At 41.4% G+C, this 22,075-nt stretch overlaps 1 protein-coding gene across 1 annotated transcript in view; it reads right to left on the bottom strand.

The window, feature by feature from the left end:
• LOC119458288 (protein SERAC1) overlaps positions 1-22,075 on the bottom strand; it is a 29,397-nt gene that overhangs the window by 1,574 nt on the left and 5,748 nt on the right. Inside the window, exons 5-12 of the mRNA XM_037720126.2 lie at positions 20,979-21,104; positions 18,374-18,626; positions 15,764-15,917; positions 15,190-15,418; positions 14,039-14,139; positions 13,866-13,963; positions 7,719-7,901; positions 1,470-1,613 (exon numbers count right to left, since the gene is read on the bottom strand). Coding sequence (XP_037576054.1) covers positions 1,470-1,613; positions 7,719-7,901; positions 13,866-13,963; positions 14,039-14,139; positions 15,190-15,418; positions 15,764-15,917; positions 18,374-18,626; positions 20,979-21,104 — 1,288 coding nt within the window. The remainder of the gene's footprint in view (positions 1-1,469; positions 1,614-7,718; positions 7,902-13,865; positions 13,964-14,038; positions 14,140-15,189; positions 15,419-15,763; positions 15,918-18,373; positions 18,627-20,978; positions 21,105-22,075) is intronic.

Genomic DNA, 22,075 nt, shown 5'->3' on the forward strand with positions numbered 1-22,075 from the left:
AGTGACTGTATGGTGTGATATTGCTCTATTCACAAAAAATGCCTTCATGCATGCAGTACATTGCTTTTTGCCCAAGTCATTTAAATTGTGTTATGCACAGCCTGGACTGCAGAATATAAACTGTATGGCAAGTGCCATACTGTCACAAACATTTCACCCAGTGAGAACTATGAACAACTTTGACACCCTGTTGGCAAGCAAAATGTGCATGATAATCAATTCGAACACAATTATTGCAACCACTCATATATACTCAATGTAGTCACTCAAACCTAAGGCAATGGCTGACACTCAAAGTTGTCACTGCAACAGTAGGCAACAGCTAGCAAATTAAAAAGAATCTAGGAGACATCCTCCAAGTACAAATCATTATTAAGGACAACCTGTCAGCAGATTAGGTCAGTATAAGTACTGCTGCTGAAATGAGTATTTTTTCAGTTAGCCTGTCTAATGCAGAAGCTACGCCAAGACCACAGAACAAACTACTACATACTGACTGGACCCTCATACTAGTGTATGCACTCCACAGTGTCAACATTCACTATCCTCAAGTGGTTAACTATGCAAATTGGTTCCATGTCATTACCAAAGTATGTTTAAAAAAAGGCGGGGGGAGCCAGGAAACAATCTTTTCAAGATTTCAAGCTGCTTCCTCCAAATTAGGCAGCCTTACTTCCTTTACTTTAACAATAGACAGTTTTAGTTTAATGTTAGCGCAATAGCGGGGTTAAGGGAAATAGCATTACCATTCCGCAAACAAACTTTGCAGAAAGCTAGTTTTAGTATACCGTAATAGCGTAGATTATGTTCGGGATGCTATTCCATTATGCTTTGAATTTTGCATAAATTGTACACCTCAGTGATTCTGTCTGTGTCTGCATCCGGAAAGTGGGAGAGGCGGCACAATAGCCAGACGGGTGTTGTATTTGCACTTTCCATGTCCGCCGATCTGTGGCGAAACAGTACAAGCTGTCTACCATAGCATAGCCTCCGAAATCTTCCGATCTTAGAGGCCATATCCGTCGTCATGCCTATCTCCCGACTTCACCGATAGGTGGTGCTGGCATCTCAGAAATGTCTCTCGTTAGGCTTGGTCGCGTTCGAAACGAGAAGCGATCTCGAAAACTCCTCAAGATTATCCATAATACTTTATCGTCGAAGTGGCCCAAGAGGCCTGAGACTAAGTGAAAGCCGTTTACACAGTCATTTGCTAAGAACGAAGTGAATTTTACAAAGACAATGCCAAATTCAATTCGAAGCAGGCGGCCAGGACCACCACGTGTTACGTAAACTATGTAAGCCACGCAAAGGCGGTAACGTTAAATCTGAGAAATAGTGTGCATACAGTAAGCGGTATGGGTCGTCTAGCGTTCTACACATGCGCATTTCGATCCCGCTATTTCGCTAAGGCCGCTAAACTAAAACTGTCTAATATATGTATAGCTGGGATGATGAAATTCGAAACATACCAGCAGACTCCACGGGCACCAATACTTTGCTCATCCGAAACCCCAGGACAGTTTTTACACTTTCTCCAAAACTAAGGCATGGGATGCTGAACTTCTTCACCAGCTTTTCAAATTTGTCATGAATTTCCAGTAGGTGTGGGGAGTCTATGAGTAGAAAAAATTGCAAGATAGATAAATTAGTCCCTCTTATGCAAACAATCATAAAAAGTGAGAAACAGAAAGCTAGTCTAGTTGTATAATTTTAATTTAACGTAACATTGTTCTAACAATAATTCACATTTTCAGTGAAATAAAAGACATACAAAAAGGTGTATGCCAAATACAGTAGAACTCGTTCATATGTTTTGGGAAAGAATGCGAGAAAAACCTACTAACCAGGAAAACGTATGATCCGAAGTAACTAAAAAATTAGACAGGCTCAACTGTAGCAGACATCTACGCAAAGCGAAGCGTTGCGCTTATCGTTGCGGCATGAGACGCCGACGCGCGTCGAGCTGGTGGGACTCCGGCGGCCCGAGACGTGTTTTGGTGTTTTCCTATTGCGTATTGTTTTAAGACGGGAAACTGAAACGAAAGCGAGCTGGTGGGTGACGCCTGATGCCGCCGGAGCGAAAGGTGACGCTCACACAGCGCCGCCTGCAGCAAGGAACGGCGGCGCGTTTATAAAAGCGTGCAGTACGCTTCCAACGGCACTATGCCCCACGAGCTGTAACATTTTCGTACGTCCGACGCGGCTTTGGTGGGCATTTGGGAAGCCGAACCAGAACGCAACGCCACCAGTACTCAGTCAATTCCACTGCACGTTGTTGGAAGCGCCTTAACTGCGCTTCCAACAACGTGCAGTATAAAACGTATCTGCAAGATCATGAAGTCTGAACTCTAGAGACAGGTTCGTTGGTTCCAGGATCTGCTACACGCTTTCTGCTACTCGCAGTTCACGGGGAGGATGGCTGCTTCTCAGTTAAGGCGCTTCCAACAACATGCAGCGGAATTGACTGAGTACTGGTGGCATTGCGTTCTGGTTCGGCTTCCCAAATGCCCGCCAAAGCCGCGTCGGACGTACGAAAATGTGCATGTTCTTGGGAATGCTGCCATTCCGGAAGATGTGGGCTCTGTTCTCAAGAAAGGACCAAAGTTTTGCCTTAACCCTGTGGTGCCTGCTCATGAACTTCTGGCTCTAAACCGCCGCGTCTCTATGAGAGCTGAAGAACAGGACCGTGAGTGTTGCCTTCTGGAAGGTGCGGACTCAATCCTGAGGAACAAATACAAATCCCGGCAGACGAATGAAATGGAAAGAACTGTGTCCTTCTTCAAGACCAACGAGCTGCTCCTTCTGCAGTCGGATAAGGAAGGAGGCTTTGTTGTGTTACCTCAGTGCCTTTTCTTGGAAAAGGCCACCGGTGCCATTGAGAAGAATTTTGTCCCTTTAACAGCAAAGCCTGCCAAGGTAAAAAGCCGTGCCGTGTCTCTATGCAGGGAACTGAATTTAGGCAAACTTGCAAAGTGCATAAACGATTGCAAAGGCAATACCCTTGAAGTGTTCTTCACAGTAAAGACACATAAGCCTGAGAGGCCGTTCCGGTCTATCGTGACTGAGAAGGGCACTTGGCAGCTACAGGTTAGTCACTTCTTGCTCAAGCACCTAAATATGTTCAACTATGATGACCCATTTGCCACAAAACATTCAGGTGTGGTGACCGAATTCTTGAGTAACGAAAGTGGGATTAGTTACGCTTTTAGCATCGATGTTGAGGACTTATTTTACTCTGTCCCTCACAATGAACTTCTTCCCTGCGTTAGACATTGTATTGAGCATAATGGAAGCACTGGCTTCATGAATTCTTGTGGTTTATCGATTGATAATTTTTTGACGCTCCTTGAATTTTACCTAAGTAGCACCTTTGTTTCTTTTACCGACGTGCTATATGTGCAGCGCGCGGGTATTTGCATTGAGTCGTGTGTAGCTCCTGTCCTATGTAACATTTTTCTCTCATGTATTGACCAAGTACTTGCTAGCAAACTTGACTCAGACTTATGTCCTAGGGTATTTAGATACGTGGATGACTTTCTTGTACTTCTAAAGACATCTAATTCGTTGACTGTTTGTGACGATGTGAATCACGTATTATCTGTTTCCAGACAGCATGGAAAAGGCCTAAGGTTTACGCATGAGCTTCCACTTGACAATAGGTTGCAGTTTTTAGACATTAACCTGCTACTAAATACTACTCATACGTGTTGGAGGTACAGCCCCCGCGCCCGTAAGGACCTTCTGCCTTATGATTCCGCTCACTCAAAGACTGTGAAAAGAGCTATCGCGACACTGTGTCTTAGGTCTGCCTTAAAGAAGTGTTGCGAGCACACAATGGACGACAGTTTTCAGCTACAGGTTTCGAGGTTGGTTGCAGCCGGGTTTTCTTCTGTGGTCATAACCAGTGTGGCTGAATCTTTGCTCCAGAAAGTGAAAAGGTGTAGCAGACAGCCTGAGGCCGTGCAGAAAAAGAGACCACTGGTCTTGCCTTACATGCACAAAATCGTCCACAATTTGAAAAAAGTTGCAAACAGGCATGATGTTCCAGTCGTTTTCTCGGCCCCTAACAGGTTGTCTAAGCTTTGCGCCCGCATTTCATCTCAAAAGGCCAAGCTTTCATGCGGGAAGAAGCACGCCAATAAGCTGGTACTGCGTTGCATGGTGGGCGTCGTTTACGAAATTCCGTTGAGCTGTGGGAAGTCATATATAGGCCAAACAGGCTGCTGTGTTAATGACCGCCTAAGGGAGCATGTTTTATCAATTAAAAATGGTGTGGGTTCACACCTGCCGTTCCATTGTGCCTCGCATGGCTGTGCTCCACGGTTTGATGACACGCGCGTGATAGGAAGAAGCAGAGAAGTGTTAGCCCGTGAACTGCTTGAGGCATATCACATAAGGAGGAAGGGTGATGGTTGTGTCAGCGTGCCTTCTGTTTCCCTCTACAAAAGTGAATGTTTGTTTTTAGATAGCGCAGTGAGGTAGCCTGTGACACGTGCTGCGCCTTGTCTTTGTGCGCATTTTTGGAAATGTATATATTTGGGTGATGTGCTGAGAATAAAACTAGTTGAAAGTTTGGCGCTCTATCCTGTCTCCCCTTGGTTTTCCTTCTTCTTTCCTTGCACCACAACTCATTTGTTTAGCTATGCACCAACTCGCCCAACGCACTACCTTGCTATAGGTAAAGATGCTTATCGCAATAGGGTTGGTGGCGATAGCTGTGAATGCGGCATGCAACGACCCGGGAGAAGATTTGCTAGTACCGGAATTAGAAACTGGTACGCGTCGGCATCTTTACGCGAGACGGGCGGGCGAGTATTGCGGTGAAGCTGCCGTGGCGGGCGGCAAGTTCTCCAGCGCGGGCCTCTCCCACGTTTTCTTGTTTACACAGGACCTAGCAGCCGAAAAATGTACCATACGATCGCAGTCTGCAGCAGGGAATGGCGGCGCGTTTGGGTTACATCTACTAAAAGCGTGCAGTACGCTACCAGCGGCACCACACGCTGTGTAACAGATAGGTGAAGATGCTTATGGAAATAGGGTTGGTGGCGATAGTTGTGAATGCAGCGTACGACGACCCCGGAGGAGATTTGCTAGTATCGGAATAAGAAACTGAGCGCGCGTCGGTGTTTTTACGTGAGACAGGCGGGCGTCTATTGCGGTGAAGCTGCCGCGGCGGGCGGCTACTGTTCTCGATCATGCGCACCCCAGACATTTCCTTGTTTACATGCTATCTAGCAGCCGGAAAACGTATCATACGATCACAGTTTGACGATGTACTGAACGTTGGTGCCGAAAGATTGTGTTTTCCGGGAACGTATGAACCGGCAAAAATTAAGCGTAACTCAATTGGGTCATTTTCTGTGTTCTCAATCGTGAACCTTGGCACCGGGAAATCGTACATAGCGAGAACGTATCAACGAGGTTCTACTGTAATATGTGCATTCAAAGCAAGTCGCTATGTTCCATAATCATCCACCCGTTTTCACGCATTTATCTACTTGGTCACCAACTCTTCTGTGTAAATAGTCTGGAGAGTACGTCCAGGAGGAGGAATAACACATGAAAAGTAAAACACAGCTGTGTGTGAGGAAACAAGTGATCCCTCCATGCAGCAGAAATTCTCTCCCTTCGCCTCAACTAGCATCTATTGAGCAACATTTCTTCCTTCCCGTTTTCTTTACCACAAGAAAAGCTCTTTCACCATAACAGAATGGCCCATGCTTAAGATAGAAATTAGGTTGACTTCTATTAATTCAACGTTGACAAGTCCGATGAAATAGATGGAGTTGTATGGCAGGTAGGATTGAAAGAAGAAGCAGAAAAATGTCCGCACACACAGCTGTTTTATTAGCAGCACTTACCTGATTATAATGCACCCCTGAATCTAACGTGCACAGAAATTTTATGGGCTCAAAGTAGAAAACAATGTGCACCCAAAGCAAACGCGGACCCAATATTATAACAAGAAAAATGTAGCATGCTTTCGATTCTGGCAATCAGACGAAAGATAAAACCAGCAGAGTTTACCTTCACAGAATGGAAATTTATTTACACTTAATGTCCATGTTCGTCACTCTCGCACTGCTCTTTATTTCTATGGATCACAATGTGCAGTTCCTCTTAAGGTCCAGTTCGTTTGATTTGCATTTCTTGAATGACTCTGCAACCATCATGAGCGTGATGGCAGCCCACAGCTAGGCTAAGCATATTGCCAGTTCACCATGCAATGCAAGACTTTGACACACTGAAAACACTTGATTTGGCTTCATTGTTGCTAGCTTAGCACGCAAAATAACTGCTCTTTTCAATGAGCTTTGATAATGACAGCAGTGCGTTGTTACTACCAACCTTGTTCTGTCACTGTTTTTTGATAACTACGGTTATGGCACTGGCTCTGACAGCAGACTGTTGCTAATGGTGAAAATGCGGTTTCGGTTTCATATCCAATTGTAACATGCAGACAATTTTTCGGCCCATTTTCTTGGAAAAGGGGTATGCAGTAGAATCGGGTAAATATGTAATCATTCAACGTAAATTGACATTTTCACTAGAGACTCTGTCAAGGGCGAAGTCTCAAGGCAAAGAAGTCATGGTTAAATGTCAAGTGGGAGTAAACTGTAGCCTGAAATTATTCTAGCTGTCGGCTTGGGCTGGGGCATCAATATTGTCTACTTATGCTTTCTTCAACTCAGTTATAAAGGAGGCTGGGAGTGCTGGCATAGTAAAATTTGGGGGTGAGTCAATGTTTGAAATTTCGAATAGAATAGTTTGTGCTATTCAATTCATATTCAGTTAGAGAATTTACTACAGTCGAACCCGGATATATTGAACATTGAACACACATTATTATACACAAATTATTGTGTATAACAAAGCAGCAGTGAAATCCCTTTAAATCTTCATTAAATAAAATTTTTATTTTATATATCGAAATACCTACATATCGAACTTATTAGGATCCCCTTCAGATTTGACATATCCGGGTTCAACTGTATTTAAGATAGCCAGGCAGATAACTTCTGCTAAATAATTTCCAGTCATTCAATAGGAGTGCTTGATTTTTATGCAGCTAATAGTATATGAATTTGTTGTTTGGATTTAGGTGAACAATTCATTTCTGGCCAATCTTACCATGTTTGCATCGCTTTAAAACGATGTGCGGTGTGGTATTATCACACTTGACTCTTTCAACAAGTACAACATTCTACGTACAGTCGCGATCAAAAGTTTGGAGACCACGGCACCAGAAAAAATTTGAAATATATTCAAGGCGCAGCTCCGGCGTGGAATTGGTTTAATACATTGTATTGGTCAAACACGCGCGCGTATGCGTGCGCTCTTGATTTCAGCCAGAATGCCCAGGCTGCGAAACAAAAATTGAAAATCGCGGCACCTTTGGTCACCAAACTTTTGTACACGTAGTGACATGCTGTTCTATTGTTTCATTACTGTTATTGTCATGGTACAACCGATAATTGAAAGAGTTGTTTATCATTTAGAACCTCCTTTGTTGACTGAACATAAAATTGTGAACATAATTTCATGCACATATCAAATAATGTAACTACATAAGCCTTACTTTTTAACCAAAGGGACTCGACATAAACTTTATATATTTCAGTTTGCTTAGAAATGGAAAAATATTTTATATTCGTATTGCATATAAAAGTTTCACTATTTAAATGACCCTAGTAAAATTTCATATGAAGCATGTTCACCTTTCTCAAGCTCCTGCACTTCCACAGAAGGCAGGAGAAGAAGCTTGAAGCTGTTCGTGAAGTCACCCAGGTCAGCACCACGATGTGGCACAGCATAAAACACAACCCCTGAGGTGTTCCTCACAATCCCTTTGTACTTCGGAGACTCACTAGCAATTGCCAGCATTTCTTTTACCAAAAGACCTGCAAAAGGAATGAAGTTGGTAGCTTTCTTGAAATAGCAGAAGCATACCATGCACTGTAGTGCTGTAGCAAACTTTAAGAACACTTCTGTACTCGTGGCAAAAAACAGGCCATTGCCACTGCAGTTTCATGAAAGCAGGAAATGAGCCTTTAATGTGCTTAACTGAGCGCTAGAGAATGTTGCTGCCCAATGTTGTGTCAAAAATGTCGATGGAATATTACCAAGATGGCAAGCAAGGAATCGGGAAAGAAAATTTGTATGATAACACAAAGGGCAGTGCCTAGCTTTTTTAGGCCCAAGCTCGCTAGCTGCAGGACAAAAACAAAGAGCAAATTTTCGTGACAAGGTGAGGCATGTGTCTGCTGCAGAAAAAAATATGGAGACAAATTGAGTGCATTATATTAGAATGCCAAGATATTCAAACAGCCAGAACCATGTGGAAAGTCCACCTTCCAGAAGGGCAGGGGTTCAAGTGGAAGGGAGCATTAACTGGTCGCCTGTTGAGATAAGCAAGGGACAGTGGGAGTGTTGGAGTTAAAAAAAGCAATAGATGGGGATGAGGTTGTTACAGGCATACATAACTTTACAAGATAAAGTAGACATTGGGAAAATGCTAGATTGCAATAGATATATATAGTAAAACCTGATTAGCTCACACAGGCCAGGTGAGTATTTGTTTCTACCCCATTTCAAAGGAGGCGGCACTAAAAATCATCTATCATCATCATCATCATCATCATCATAACTAATGAGATTGATTTTAGCTTTCATCACGGAGATCATGTGGCAACAGAACTGACTGTTTCTAGCAAAGATGCAGCACATACAATTTAAAGAGAGAAAAGTTTCAGGCATGTACTGATACTTCGAGCTTTGCCACAGCAATGTGATGGCTCAGGTAAAAATGCGTATTCATTGCCAGACAATGTTATACCAGTTGAATGAGAAGAAGGGGAACTAAGGGACCCGATTCTTGTTAGTGTGGATGTGGGAATGTGGGAACAGCCCTCGAAGAATCGATGTGGGAACAGCCATCACCGTAGCTCAATTGGTAGAATATCGCACATATAATGTGGATGATGTAAGTTTGGCTCCCCACGGTGGCAAGTTGTTTTTTCGTCCATTTTCATTTCCCTTGTCTTATCATTTCTACATTTCAATTAAAACAACAAATAATTTCTCCCATGCTTTGCTTGGCTTCATAAATTTCTACATTTCAATTAAAACAACAAATAATTTCTCCCATGCTTTGCTTGGCTCCATTATCTGTTGGCTTCATAGTGATATACCAGGTGTTTCAGTGATGAGTGTGTCTGATTATTTTACTAAAGATAGGGGATTTGAGACAAAATGATAACATTTGCTGACTAAGATTTATAGCGGCGGTGGACTTCTAAATTTGAGCTATAATTGCCTATATGATAACCTTACGATAACAATATGATATGATAACGATAACTTTTAAATTAACTTTTGGGAGTGTGCTGGTCTGGGCTGGTTGGTACATCATTAGGACGGGAACAAACAGCACTTGGACGGGACGAAGTGAGTACGATAAACAAGGTGATGAACTAACAACCACTGGTTTTTGCAGGGAATGCAATAATATACAATAAACAGGCTCAGCGCAGAAGGCGTGAGAGCCTGATATGATGATGTGCGTGATGTGATGATTTCATTCCCTTCCCGGCACAGAAACCATGTTTTTTCTTTTTTTCTGGCCTTCTGCACTGAGCCTGTGTATTGTGTATATTGCCTTCCCTGCAATAAACCAGTGCTGGTTAGTTCAGCGCCTTGTCCATCGTACTCACTTCATCCTGTCCAAGTGCTGTTTGTTCCCGTCCTAATTTTTGGGAGCATGTCGTAACTGCAGAACTGAGTCAGCCAGTACTCAAAGCATGACATTTGCTATTGGCTGTGAGATCAAACGGAGTTGCCACATGGTGGACACTGGCAAAGCCATGTATAGGGTGGATGCTGCCTTGTGTCTTTTGCTAGTCACCACGTGTTTACATGTGTGCATGCGATGTGCGTACCCTCTAAAGGTTGTTAGCTTCACGGTTGATGCGCAGTGTTAAATGTTAGTATGAATTTTTTCGCCGATGCACAAAAGCATTTGGTCTTACGGTGTAATAAAATGTCAAGTGCGCGACATGTGATCATGCACCCTCCATTCACCACAATAATATAATTTTTGTTGCTGCTTTGTGCTTCAAGCACATCGCAAAAAGCATTTGGCATTGTTTTAAACAAATTAAGTCATCTCAAGATATGAATGCAGTGCTCTCTCATTGTCACGATGTGTTGATCATTGTGCAATCTTTGTGATACTACAAAACATGAATGAAATGGTGTGAAGATCACTGAGCAGTAGAAAAAAAAAAAAAGAATCTTGAGCACTCAATATCATACCACAGCATACAGTTGACCTTAAGTATGACTTCCACATGGTTACGTAACCAGCCTTAGCCATGCCTGAGGTGTCCTATTACATTGTTCTGGTCCCGCTATGGAGAAACCATCTAGCCTTGCAAGCGAATTATGGCACTTTAATTATATCCTACAGAAGGAAAGTGAAAATTGTGTAGTACATGCGAATCATGCATTACATGGCAGTCGCCAGATGCAGGACGTCATGACACTGAGTTACCGGTGGCTATAATAATTTACCCGTTAGTGTGGCGTTATTAGCTTGATGGAAGGTAGCGGCCATTATTTGCTTAAATAAAGAAAACAACATAATAATTTTGGCTCGTATAATAACTTGAACTTTTTGCATCAGTGTTGTGCGCATAACCATGCAAACACAGGTTTGTGCTTAAACTGCTACGTTTTTATTGTTACTGCAATAAAAATAAGTACACGCAAAGCAACACAGTGATTCTGCTAACGCAGTTGTCATTCACAGTGATGTAACTTGCTAGGAGGTGGAACGCAAGCTAGAAAAAGCACCAAGGAAGTGCCGAAACACAGACGGTGTGGCTGAGTGCCAGTCCTCCATTGAATGACAGTTGGCACTTTCTCACGTGTAATGCAAGCGTCCTGCATGTCTCGTGCAAAAAAGTGCCATTGGGGGTGGGTAATATATTATCAGTTCACTGTAGTCAGCACATTTTATTAGCAGATAATCAGCCCAAATCGCTCACGGCAAAGTGCCGCCGTGTGCAGCAACCACCTATACACAAAATTAATCTGTCGGTGGTGCTGTCACCTATAGAGTGATGTCGCGGCAAATAAACTATTTGCCTAGCACTAGTTTCAAGCAATACAGGCACCAAATGCACAGCGAAATGCATTACTGTTCCAATTAACATGTTTCTACACAGCAGAAATATACAGTGTAATAAACAAAAGTGATAAACTAATTCTGAACTTTCAGCACAAATTTGTAGACTGAAAGAACATTTACATTATGGGTTCATTCCTGCCATACATTCTTGTTAATGTTTGAAAATCTGGTGCTATCCCAGGTTCCCATGATACATAATTTCAAGCCTGGAATAAGTGGAGGGAAATACCCTTTTGTAGGCTACACTAGTGCATACATATGTACTTTATGATGGCCTTTCTGTTTGTTAACGGTTTTCCTTGGTTTGTTTGTTTGTTTGTTAATAACAGTAGATGAAATATTTAGTTATTATACTGTACAGTGTATTTTTTGTTACACTGTTCTAACACAATATTACTGTTAAAAACTCATTCCTAAGCATATAAGAACTTGCCATTTGCCAGGAGGCTTATTCTGTCTCACATGACAAGATAAAAATTAATGTTTGCAATCTCAGAGCTGTTTGATATGGCTAATGGAAGACAGAATGTGTTCTGCTCATTTCTCAAAGCACTTTCTGTTCATATGTATGTTGCATAAAGGATTGGGTAACCTCATTTGCCAGCAACACAGCAACTACGGGTTTGTGGACAATGGCAGTCAAGCGGTGTCACGAAGGCTATTTTGGTTAAACAAAAAATACAGTAGAGTGAGTGGTTGGCTACACTCCTGAAGAAAACTTAGGGAGAGTTTGCTGTTGGGCTAGTTGGTACATGACGCTAAAGTAAATTTTGTGTGTGCCAATATATATGCATTCTGGTGGCATGGTATCTGTGTATGTAAAATACATAAGAGAAGGAGAAAGGCTGGCAGTAAGGCACTGAGCAAGAATCTGAAAAGTGAGTTTTGCACTTCTGAACAATACCCAATTCATAAGTATACAAGGCCTGCAAGAATGTTTCTGGGCATCAAAAGAGCAAATTGAGAACCACAATCTTGTATGTTTCCTCTGTAAAATTATACTCTGATAAAGTCAACGATAACAAAACGTAAATAGTTATCACCTGATGCAATGTTTGTCGCCCCTTGGTAGCTTTAAGGGATGAGAAATAAGAGTTTCTATTAATTTGCTTTGCAACAGAACATGCTGAGTGGATTTAAAGCCATTAATGCATGGGGACATGATGCTGCAGCTGGCTGCTCTCAAGCAGCTCTCCTTCAACATTGTGCATTGTATAAAAGTTTCCAATAGGTGGCAGCAACTCTTGCATAAGGTCTTATATAAGCCAATCCATATTTTTGCACTGGCACTTGCTATGTACGTACTATTGGCGTCAAATGAAATGTGAACAGCGGAGCACATGGCTGAAGTATAACTGAAGGTATAGTGTGCGCGGTCCTGTAATTGCCATTGACAGGCACGCACATCCGGTTTGACAGCACTGCGCGATGATGCTTCCCCTATACTGCGGTATGTTCGTTTTCATTCTGGTTCTCTTTCATTTGAAAGCGAGAAAAAAAAAAAAGATAAGAAAACAGAAGCTAAAAAATATGCAAATCCCATGCACTGTTGGAATCGATATGAGCAAAGCTTCCTGTAATGTTTGCGTTAATTGACGGTATTTGGTGGCGATGTTGATAGCATACAACAGTCGTGATGTGATGTTAAATGTTACCTTGCCTGCACCACTTGTGTTTGTCCATGTAGTACACAGAACACAGAGAGACGTGTCATTCATTCACACATTCCTTTACTGAAGAGAGCCCAAATGGGCAATACTTTCTGATGATGCATTTTCTTTCACCCATGTCATGTTAGATGAACTGTCACGAGCGCAGAGGGGTAAGGTTAGCACCCGTTTCCTGACTGCGTGGGTACGGGATCTGGTTGTACCCATTCCTGCCTCCTCTCTCTCTACTCCCTCTCTAACATTATCCCTACCTCCTCCCTGAACTGTTGTTACTCTCGCCTATAGATATATAGTAAACTGTCGTTGCTACTGAAATGTCGTTGTCGTCGCCTATCTCATATCCCACACCCCTGCCATGAGCTCCCAAACCACCGCCCGATGCGGCGGGCAAGGTAGCAGCAGCAGTGGAAAAGTCGAAGGAAGAGGCAAAAAAAAACTTTGCTTTAATACCACAGTATAGGGCAAGTACTATCACATAGTGTGACGAAACCATATGTTCTATTGGCGTTGTGCTATTACAGTTGAACCCGAATATATCGAACCCACATATAACGAATTATTGTGTACTATATGGAACAGCTGTAAAACCCCTTTGAAAATTTCTGTATAAAATGTTTATTTTATATATCGAATTACCAATATATCGATCTATTTTGTGATCCCCTTCAGATTCGATATCCGGGTTCGACTGTATGTACTGAAAATAAAAGTGGCAGTCATTATTCAAACAATGTTGCACAGTGGTGAAAGGGAAATTTTAACACCATTACCAGAAGCAATAATAACCTAGGTAGTGTTAATAACTCTTACTGTGTTTGTTAAATAGCAAAGCAAAGCACTGCAGAGATGTGTTAACTAGGGGGGAAAAAACAAAGAAACCATTTCTAGACACACCTTTTCACTGACTTACAAAATGTGTTTTGAATCTAATGTAAAAAAATAATTGCCTTGAGTGCACACAGCTGTTATAGCACAAAAATCAGCAGCCAACCTATGTTGCTTACCTCCCATTGAATGTGTGATCCAAATAATGGGCCTCTCTCCCACACCAGCTTGGTGAAGCTTTGTCAGCATGTCAGTCGCTCTTGAAAAAAGTGTCCGCCTATCAAAGTGCAAGACAATTACCTCTGGTAGATCTTGTTTCCACGGGAGTTGAATGGTGCCAGTTCAAACTCACTTTTTAGGTTCAAGCGGGCAGTTAGGTGACCACTGACTCAAGTAAGTGTCATAGTCTAGAGCCAATATCCTTGTGTTTGGCATGTCCTCAGCCAGCCAGCTCTGCATGCAAGCATGACACAATTAAAGAAAGAAGCGCAAGACACCAAATGAGACGACACAGTAAAGGCCAACGAAGCATAACTGTGCATACCCCCATTTTAGAGAGCATGAAACAAACACTACACAAAGCCTTTTCTAGCAAGGTACCAAGAAGAAATTCAAGTGTACTGCACTTCCTTATGTGCAATTTCTTGCATTCACTCATGGTCACAAGCAAAGTTTTGTTTAATGGGACAGTGAAAAGGAATACTATAAGGTCAGTTAGAATAGTAGATTACAGTTCTATGACACCAAAAACATCAGTCTTTCTGTGTGTCAAGATTATTTTTTTTTAAAGGGGGGTTTAATGTCCCGCAACTGCACAGTGGATTATGAGGGACGCAATAGTGGACGGCTCTCAGTTAATTTTGACTACATGAGATGCTTTAATGTGCACCTAAATTTAAGAACACAAGCATTTCTTCCTTTTGCCCCCATTTAAATGCAGCCACCACGGCCAGGAATTGAACATGCTACCTCGTGCTGAGCAGCAGAATGCCATAGCAACTGAGTCACTGGTGGGTGTACATGGCAACACCACCTGAAAGTTTCCTTGCTAGCCACGGTGATGTCATGGAATTTGATAGCATCTCCTTAGAATTAATAGTTTATTTAAAAAAATAAGGACTACATTGCAATCTAGAGGGATTAAAGACTCAACTTCACTGCACAATAATGGCACAGGCAAGGAAACATTCCTTTAAATCTGTGATGTAACACACCAGCACTGCGGTATGTGTGTGAAGGGAAAAAGGGAAAACTGGGTTCATTCTCTCTGCTACTAACCAACCTTTACTGCCAAACAATGGAACAAGAGCTGTGAAGGAAAACCTAAATTGACTTGGAGCTGCTCTTTAGTGCTTCTTTAAAGTTGTAGGTCGCCCATGAAAAGTGCAACATAGTACAATGTCACTCCCCAGAGGAAGTCACTCCCTAGATGTACCACAGGTGCTTCGATTTCCCAGCCATTAAACACACCACTGGAATGAGAAAGCAACAAGTGTACACTACCTTTGGCCAGCACTTGGTGTACCTCTCATGCATTGCAAGTGCTCGAGGGGAAGTGTGGTCTACTGTTATCTTACAGGCACTGCTTCGAACTGCTGACACAGTTGGCTCCAGCAGGCTTTCCAACTTAGTCAACTTGCCCAAATCTTGGCTGTCGTGTTGCCTCCATGTCTTGAACACACTACCAAGCAGACCATGCACAAAAATTATATCTGCTGACACAGAGGGCTCCCTGCAGAGTCAAAGAAAGCAGGCACCTCAGACAAAGTCAAGAGTTCAGGGTTTTCCAAGAAGAACTTGATACACCATGTAGAAACACTTGGACTACCTTACGTGGCATGATTTATGCCAACTTGTATTATATACTACTGTGAATGATGACTGGAAGCATGAAGTACTATTTCAGCAACTTCATAAAGTTTTCAAACATGCCCTAAAGCCAATTACATAATTAATTTAGATTTTGATGTCTGTAAAATTTACTGCTTCTTTGACAAATAACGTTCAAGCAGACACACAAAATGCAGAACAACAAAGAATGCGCAAAGCGCCACAGGAAAATGCAACTAGCAAATACCTGATTCTGTATTGAGGATGTAAAAGATAGATGCCACCTTCATATTCCATGGGCAACAGTGAATCTTTGTCCATGTTGGCCAGAGCACGGCCAGCAGGAAATGATAGCAACACTTCGGAAGAGCGTAACCAGCGTGCCAATATACCAACCCAACCTAGAAAAGGAAGCAAGGTTAGGTTCCACCAGAAACCAAAGGCAACAGCTTCTCAAAAACCATTGCAATCAGCTATGGCTTTGGGGGCCTTGGTGAATAAATACCTTTCTCTGTACCTTGTATGGGCAATGAAGAGATTAGCTCTACATTTCTTTCCAACTTGATTTCAAAGAATGGCCACTGGCCTTCAGTAATTTCCTTTCCTTTTATCAAACTCAGCATGCACAAAGGTTACGGCAATCACAATTAAAGCAAGTGCCAGTTTGATAATATAAAAGCTGTTTTCACGTACAGCCAGTCAAGCATGTCACGATAGCTGAAAAAACATATGTTGCATATTTTAGGCCAAGGAACAATATTGTTATAATATAAAAATAAACAAACAAGAATGGAAGAAAAAAAAGGAAAAGAAAAGAAAGCTGTTCACTTCACTGCAAAAATAATAACAGCAATGTGAATTCTACTGCAGTCGTTTCTGCTGCGGTCGTTTGACTTTGGGACCCTCGCCTGTATGCTACTAATAACCAACTATGTATCTTGTATAGATAATAAACTGAAACTGACCCTTACATTTTATGGATTATGATTTTTTTAATGTTGAGCAGCTATTACATAAGAATTGCTCGGTATTTTAGTGCGCTCTTTCTTTTCCTGAATAAAGCAAAACTAAAAACATGCCATACTTTTTATTATTTTCTGGAAATGACAGCTGGACTTTCAATCTGTGAACCAAATGGGAAGACAAGTAATGTGATGGCTGTATCTAATTGTCAAAGCACAAATGCCAGTTGGTTGTTATAAATTGAATGACATAGTTTATCTGTAATTTTTTTACCACTGTTCTTATTTGTTTGTACAGTCACTTTAAAAATGATTTAATCAGTCAGCACATAAGTAACCATAAGAAAATTTGTTTAAAAAGTTTCAATCAGAAGGCTGGGATTGGCACAATGCCACTACAACAAAATAGATTTGTTTAGTTTTTTTTTTCTTTTTTTTGTGCACTAGCAGGTGAAGCTCCAGAGGATCGTGCAAGTTCAGCCACACACCCATGCTTGTGATGGTTTAGCCATTCTACGGCAGCAGCCAAGCACTGCCAACCAAGACATGTTTAAACTAGGCACTAGGCACTCATGCAATAAATAGCTCAAGTCAGGCATTCTACTTAGTGCTGAGAAAACCTGCCAGAATGATGCAGTGCATATTGTACAAACAAGACCTTTAGACAAGAACTTTCCTTGTTAACATGCTCAAACTATCTACAGCAATCTGGGCTTCCTAGCTCACACTGAAGCCCTCTATCGCAGCAGGCAACAATGTGTCTTGCCATTATATTGCCCTGCCTGAAATGACCATGCTGATTGACAACATTTATGTTTGAAGAAAGAAATTATGCAGGTAGCAATACAGCACTAGAGCCACATAACCCGTCTTAATGGACATTGAAAACTAATTCTCTGTTGACCTTCTCCATGTACAGGGTCATCCACTTTTAGGGGAAATGCGTCATCAGTAATCAAGCCGAGATCATCTTCAATGTTTATAGTTCACGGAGGAAATGTGCCTGATATGACGCACAATAACGATGTCAATAAATGAAATAGTTTTCTAAATTTTTTTGGTAAACATCAGCTGCTATGAGCTCTTGAATACTAATGAGGTGTTTCCCCTAAAAGTGGCCAACCCTGTACACCCTATAGCAAAACGGTAAATGCCAGCCACCTACTGCTAGCAACGGCTGATTGGCCTTTACTTTTTTTGCGATAGGTTGTGCACTCACCAAGACCTGCAGCTATAGTTCCTGCAGTCAGTCAATTAATAATCAAATGGTTTGATGGAATGGCATTCACAGCTAGCCATTACCACTAACTGATCTCATCTATGGTTGCCAACCATCCCAGGCTCAGCAGGACCGCCCCAAATTTCTGAAAAAAATTTCAAAGTCGCAACCTGACACTGTCCGGACAAATATTTGTCTTCTATTTAGGCCTGGTAAGTCTCGGAGTCAGATCTTCCCTCACAAGCGCAGCTCTGCCACAAGCATATTGAACAATATGTGGCTTGTAGTACTTCACTACAGACTCTTCAACTTTTCAGTGAATGTCCTTTTTTGCTGTCAGTGTAGTTAAATTTCAAGTGAAATAGAGTTCACTATCCTGAATATCTTGTCAAAAGATATCATCAAGTGCATGAGGAGATTAAAGTCAAGTTGAACTTCAGCCTGAATTGTGACAAATTCAATGACCATGAAAGGATTGAAGAATAGAGTATTGGAAGTGGAAAATGACAGTCTCCCCCCATCAACCCGTCATCTGACTTACTATAAGAGAGGGTTGGCAAATCTAACTTCAAATGTTTAAATGGCATTTTATAACTACTGAGACTGCCTGCACGACACAAAATTATTTCTGCCTTGTACTACATGGCAAAAGCTTTAGCAGCCAGCAGCTCCTCACCGGCACGAAAAATATGCTCATGTAGTGATGAGTCAAGGGCCAGATTGGCAATCATTTGAGCCACCAGGCTGTGCAAAGTCAAGTCGTGCACATGTTCGTGAAGTACTCGCTGCAGCAGCGGTAGCACGCCAAGCTCTTCAACCAGGACTCGCCGGTGTTCAGGCAGGGCTGTGTGGCTTAACAGGGCCTGCAGGCACAGCAGTTCTGCCTCACCCACTGCTGGCCGCCTCCACCGTAGGGTGTCGTCCTTTTCCTGAGCATACAAAATCCTTGAAACCAATTCTACCTGATTGTACTACACAAGAACTGAAAATCGAAGAGTGAAGCACCCATGACAACAAGTGATGTGAGCAACACAAAGTACGTTTTATCAGCAGTGAAAAAAAGGGAAATAATACTGAAATCACAGCTACAATTTATTGTGTACACCATAAACAAAAGATGGAGTCTTTAAAATCTTAAGCGAGTTGCAGATTTATAAAAGAAATGTGAAATAAAAATCTAGAGGTGCAAGTAACCACATAGACGTGCAGAAACACAATAGGCACCAACAAGTTAAAAATGCAAGTTTAGGACTAGCTATACATAACAAGTGCAAGCTCAGCTCTTACACACAGTAATGAAAAAAAAATCTGATATTGGGGTTTTCTGTGAGAAATTATTTGCCTAGTACGTTTCTAAGCTATAAGTTAGTGTTTTTGTTTCGATATTGTCGAACAGCACGTGAAGTATTGCTGCCTGGGGAACAAAGATGGAAAAAATTTTGTTTAATGCCGTTCTCATACAGCTTCTTCCACTTTGTTCATTTCGTGGTGCTTACTGCTGCCTACATTGACTCGTTTGTGTGTGTGTGTGTGTGCACATGCGTCATTTTTGTTCTTTTTCTCTATTTGACTCCTATCACCCCTGAACATATGTTAAACCTGCAATAGCTTGCCAAACCTTTCGCTCTGCTACCATCTCCAATTATTGTTGAACTTCCTCTCACCAGCAAACGTGTATTTTTGGAGTACCGATTGATCTATGAGGTTTCCTTGTCATACATTCTTGGAATACACAAGTCGTGCTTACGATGCTTGGGCCACGTGGTGTGATTAACGTTGCAGAGAGTGTTAAAGAGGCTATTGTTTGAAAATAGTGGTCTGGTATAACTCAGTGCAAATTTTCTAAGCAGTTTAGCTGAGAAGAACCAAAATGCAAAATGTCAAGTCATTTAGTTCACCACTGTACATACTATAACAACACAGCACACAGCTTCAGCTTAAGAAAAACACTGAGGTTACTTGACTGTAGTCACATCCTCACAGTACTGACACATTATTTTTCAGCTTAATGGGCTGCTCTAAATTTATGCACATAATAAGAATGATACAGTATGATAAATACTTGCCATGAAAATGCTATTGAGAGATCAGAAAATTATTACGTTTCCATCAAACTATCACTACAAAATAAAAGTATTAAGTGAATGCAGTCACTCACAATATATATAAACACAGAATCATTATTTAAATCGCCTAACCTCTCAAAGTCAATTTAAATGCAATTGCAAAAGGTTTTCTGTCAGGCAAGATGGTAAATTTTGTTGGTGCTACAACCACAAAGAGGAATGGTGCACAAACAGGAAAAATTACCAAGGTGGCACACAAGCACACAGCCTAATCTTTTTCTTTCCTCAGTCTCAGTCATGTGCTCACTGCCAAATTTCATGACAAAACTGGCTTCTGAATTTTTGTACAATACATGCTACAACAACAAACTACGCTCTCCATGCTACCGATGAACCAGTATGATTGAGTGCTGTGTGCACACTACTTTCTCTCTCTCTTGTTGATTCCTTGTAAGCCTTGCATGGTCAGGAAGCCATATAATAACTGCAACAACTCTACGCATTGTTGCAGTGTTGTGCTAAAAAATGAAATAAAAACAGATTACAGCTGCCTTAAAGCTTTTTCTTGGTCGTTTCACACCACAGCTAAATTTCATCACCAGCTCAACCAACAATGTAGCCTGTCAATATGGGCATGAGCACCAAGTTCAAAACACATTCAATAATCTCTGCCATACACCAACAGAAAAAGAAAAGGCAATAAAGACAGGATCGATTTGGCTCTGGAGCTTCGTTTCAGCGATTTACCTGTGAAGTCAATGTACAAGTCACAAATGCCTAAAAAAGTCAGATACCTGAAAATATAGACTCCGATGTATGGCAGAAAAGTTGTTCATGTAGACACACACATGCAATGCAAAGAGCTAAAAGCCACCCTGGCCACAGCTATAAACATGCATGCAACCATGATGCATGTTTAGGGGTTCTTTTTTCTGTTTACATGATTGATGCCAATCTAGCTTTGAACATCTTGAAACAAAATCAGAATTAAAATATATGCTTCCTGCAAGGACATCAGGAGTCTGCTTTTCTTTTTTCATAATGACACTTCAAAGAGCACATTCAAGTTTCCTGCACTTGTGTTACATAAAACATATTGGCCACATGCCAACCATCAATACATGGCAGCACAAATTCACATGCTGACTAGGAGTAACAGTAAGTATTCTGCAAGATTACTGAAAAGTGTTACTTTCAAATCTTAGGACAGCTTACATGATGGGCATCAAAGTACTGCAACTTTGTCTGGAGGGCATTTGTGGTGAAGAAGCTGATACAAGACTCAGTTGCTGCTTCTGGCAGTTTTGAAAGAACACTTCTCAAGCCATCCTGAAGGCTACCCTGCAAAATAAAAATGGTGTTATTACTCCTTGTATTGAGGATAGGAAGATGGGACATTTATGGAGTAGCTATGAATGTTAGCTAAGTTTTAGAACAGGGTAGTACTAAAGATGTGGACATACTGTTTGCCTACGTATGTCCTTGCGCTTAGCACCATCCTATTTAAATATGAGTGACAAACTAGATATAGTTTACATGTTGGTTAAAGGGACACTAAAGGAAAAAAATAAGTTCAGTTGATTTGATAGCTTACCTGACTAAAGTCTATCATAGTTTTCTGGGTGCCAATATACGACTTAGTTATGTATGAAACTGCCACCGAACGTCCTGCTGGTGCTCCTCATTTTGAATCACCCGCACCAAAACTGAGGCGATGACGCAAACTTCACGTCATCACCTCTGCTGCTATCTGTGAATCAGCCACTCCTCTCTCAATTCATGGCAACTCGTCCTAATGGGGTGGAGTCGAAAACTCCCACATACTAAAATTTCAGGGTGCGTTAACCAAACCCAATGAACCAAAAGTGGTCATAAAAATAAATTTTGAGCTCCCCGCTACAGTGTTGCTCATATCCAGCATGCAGCATCGGGATTTAAAATTTTATTATTGTTATTATTATTATTATCATTGTTATTATTATTATTATTATTATTATTATTATTATTATTATTATTATTATTATTATTATTATTATTATTATTGAAACAGTATTTCTAACTGAGATCATGAGACATACGCACATCTACAAAAATACTGCTGCATTGTCTATTTATCTGTGAGCACAAAATGAAAATATGGCAGGTTTTAGGGTTGTACTTAAAACCTGACAGCCTCAAAGTTAAACATGAAGTCGAATTAATTACACAAATGCCAAGCAACTAGTTTTAGTAATTCAGCAGCACAAAATTAACAACACATCACGCAACAAAGAGGTGACGGTGGCAAGCTGCAGCAACGCTTTATTGATCTA

Source organism: Dermacentor silvarum, chromosome 1, assembly GCF_013339745.2.
Source record: "Dermacentor silvarum isolate Dsil-2018 chromosome 1, BIME_Dsil_1.4, whole genome shotgun sequence".
Taxonomy (NCBI): Eukaryota; Metazoa; Arthropoda; class Arachnida; order Ixodida; family Ixodidae; genus Dermacentor; species Dermacentor silvarum.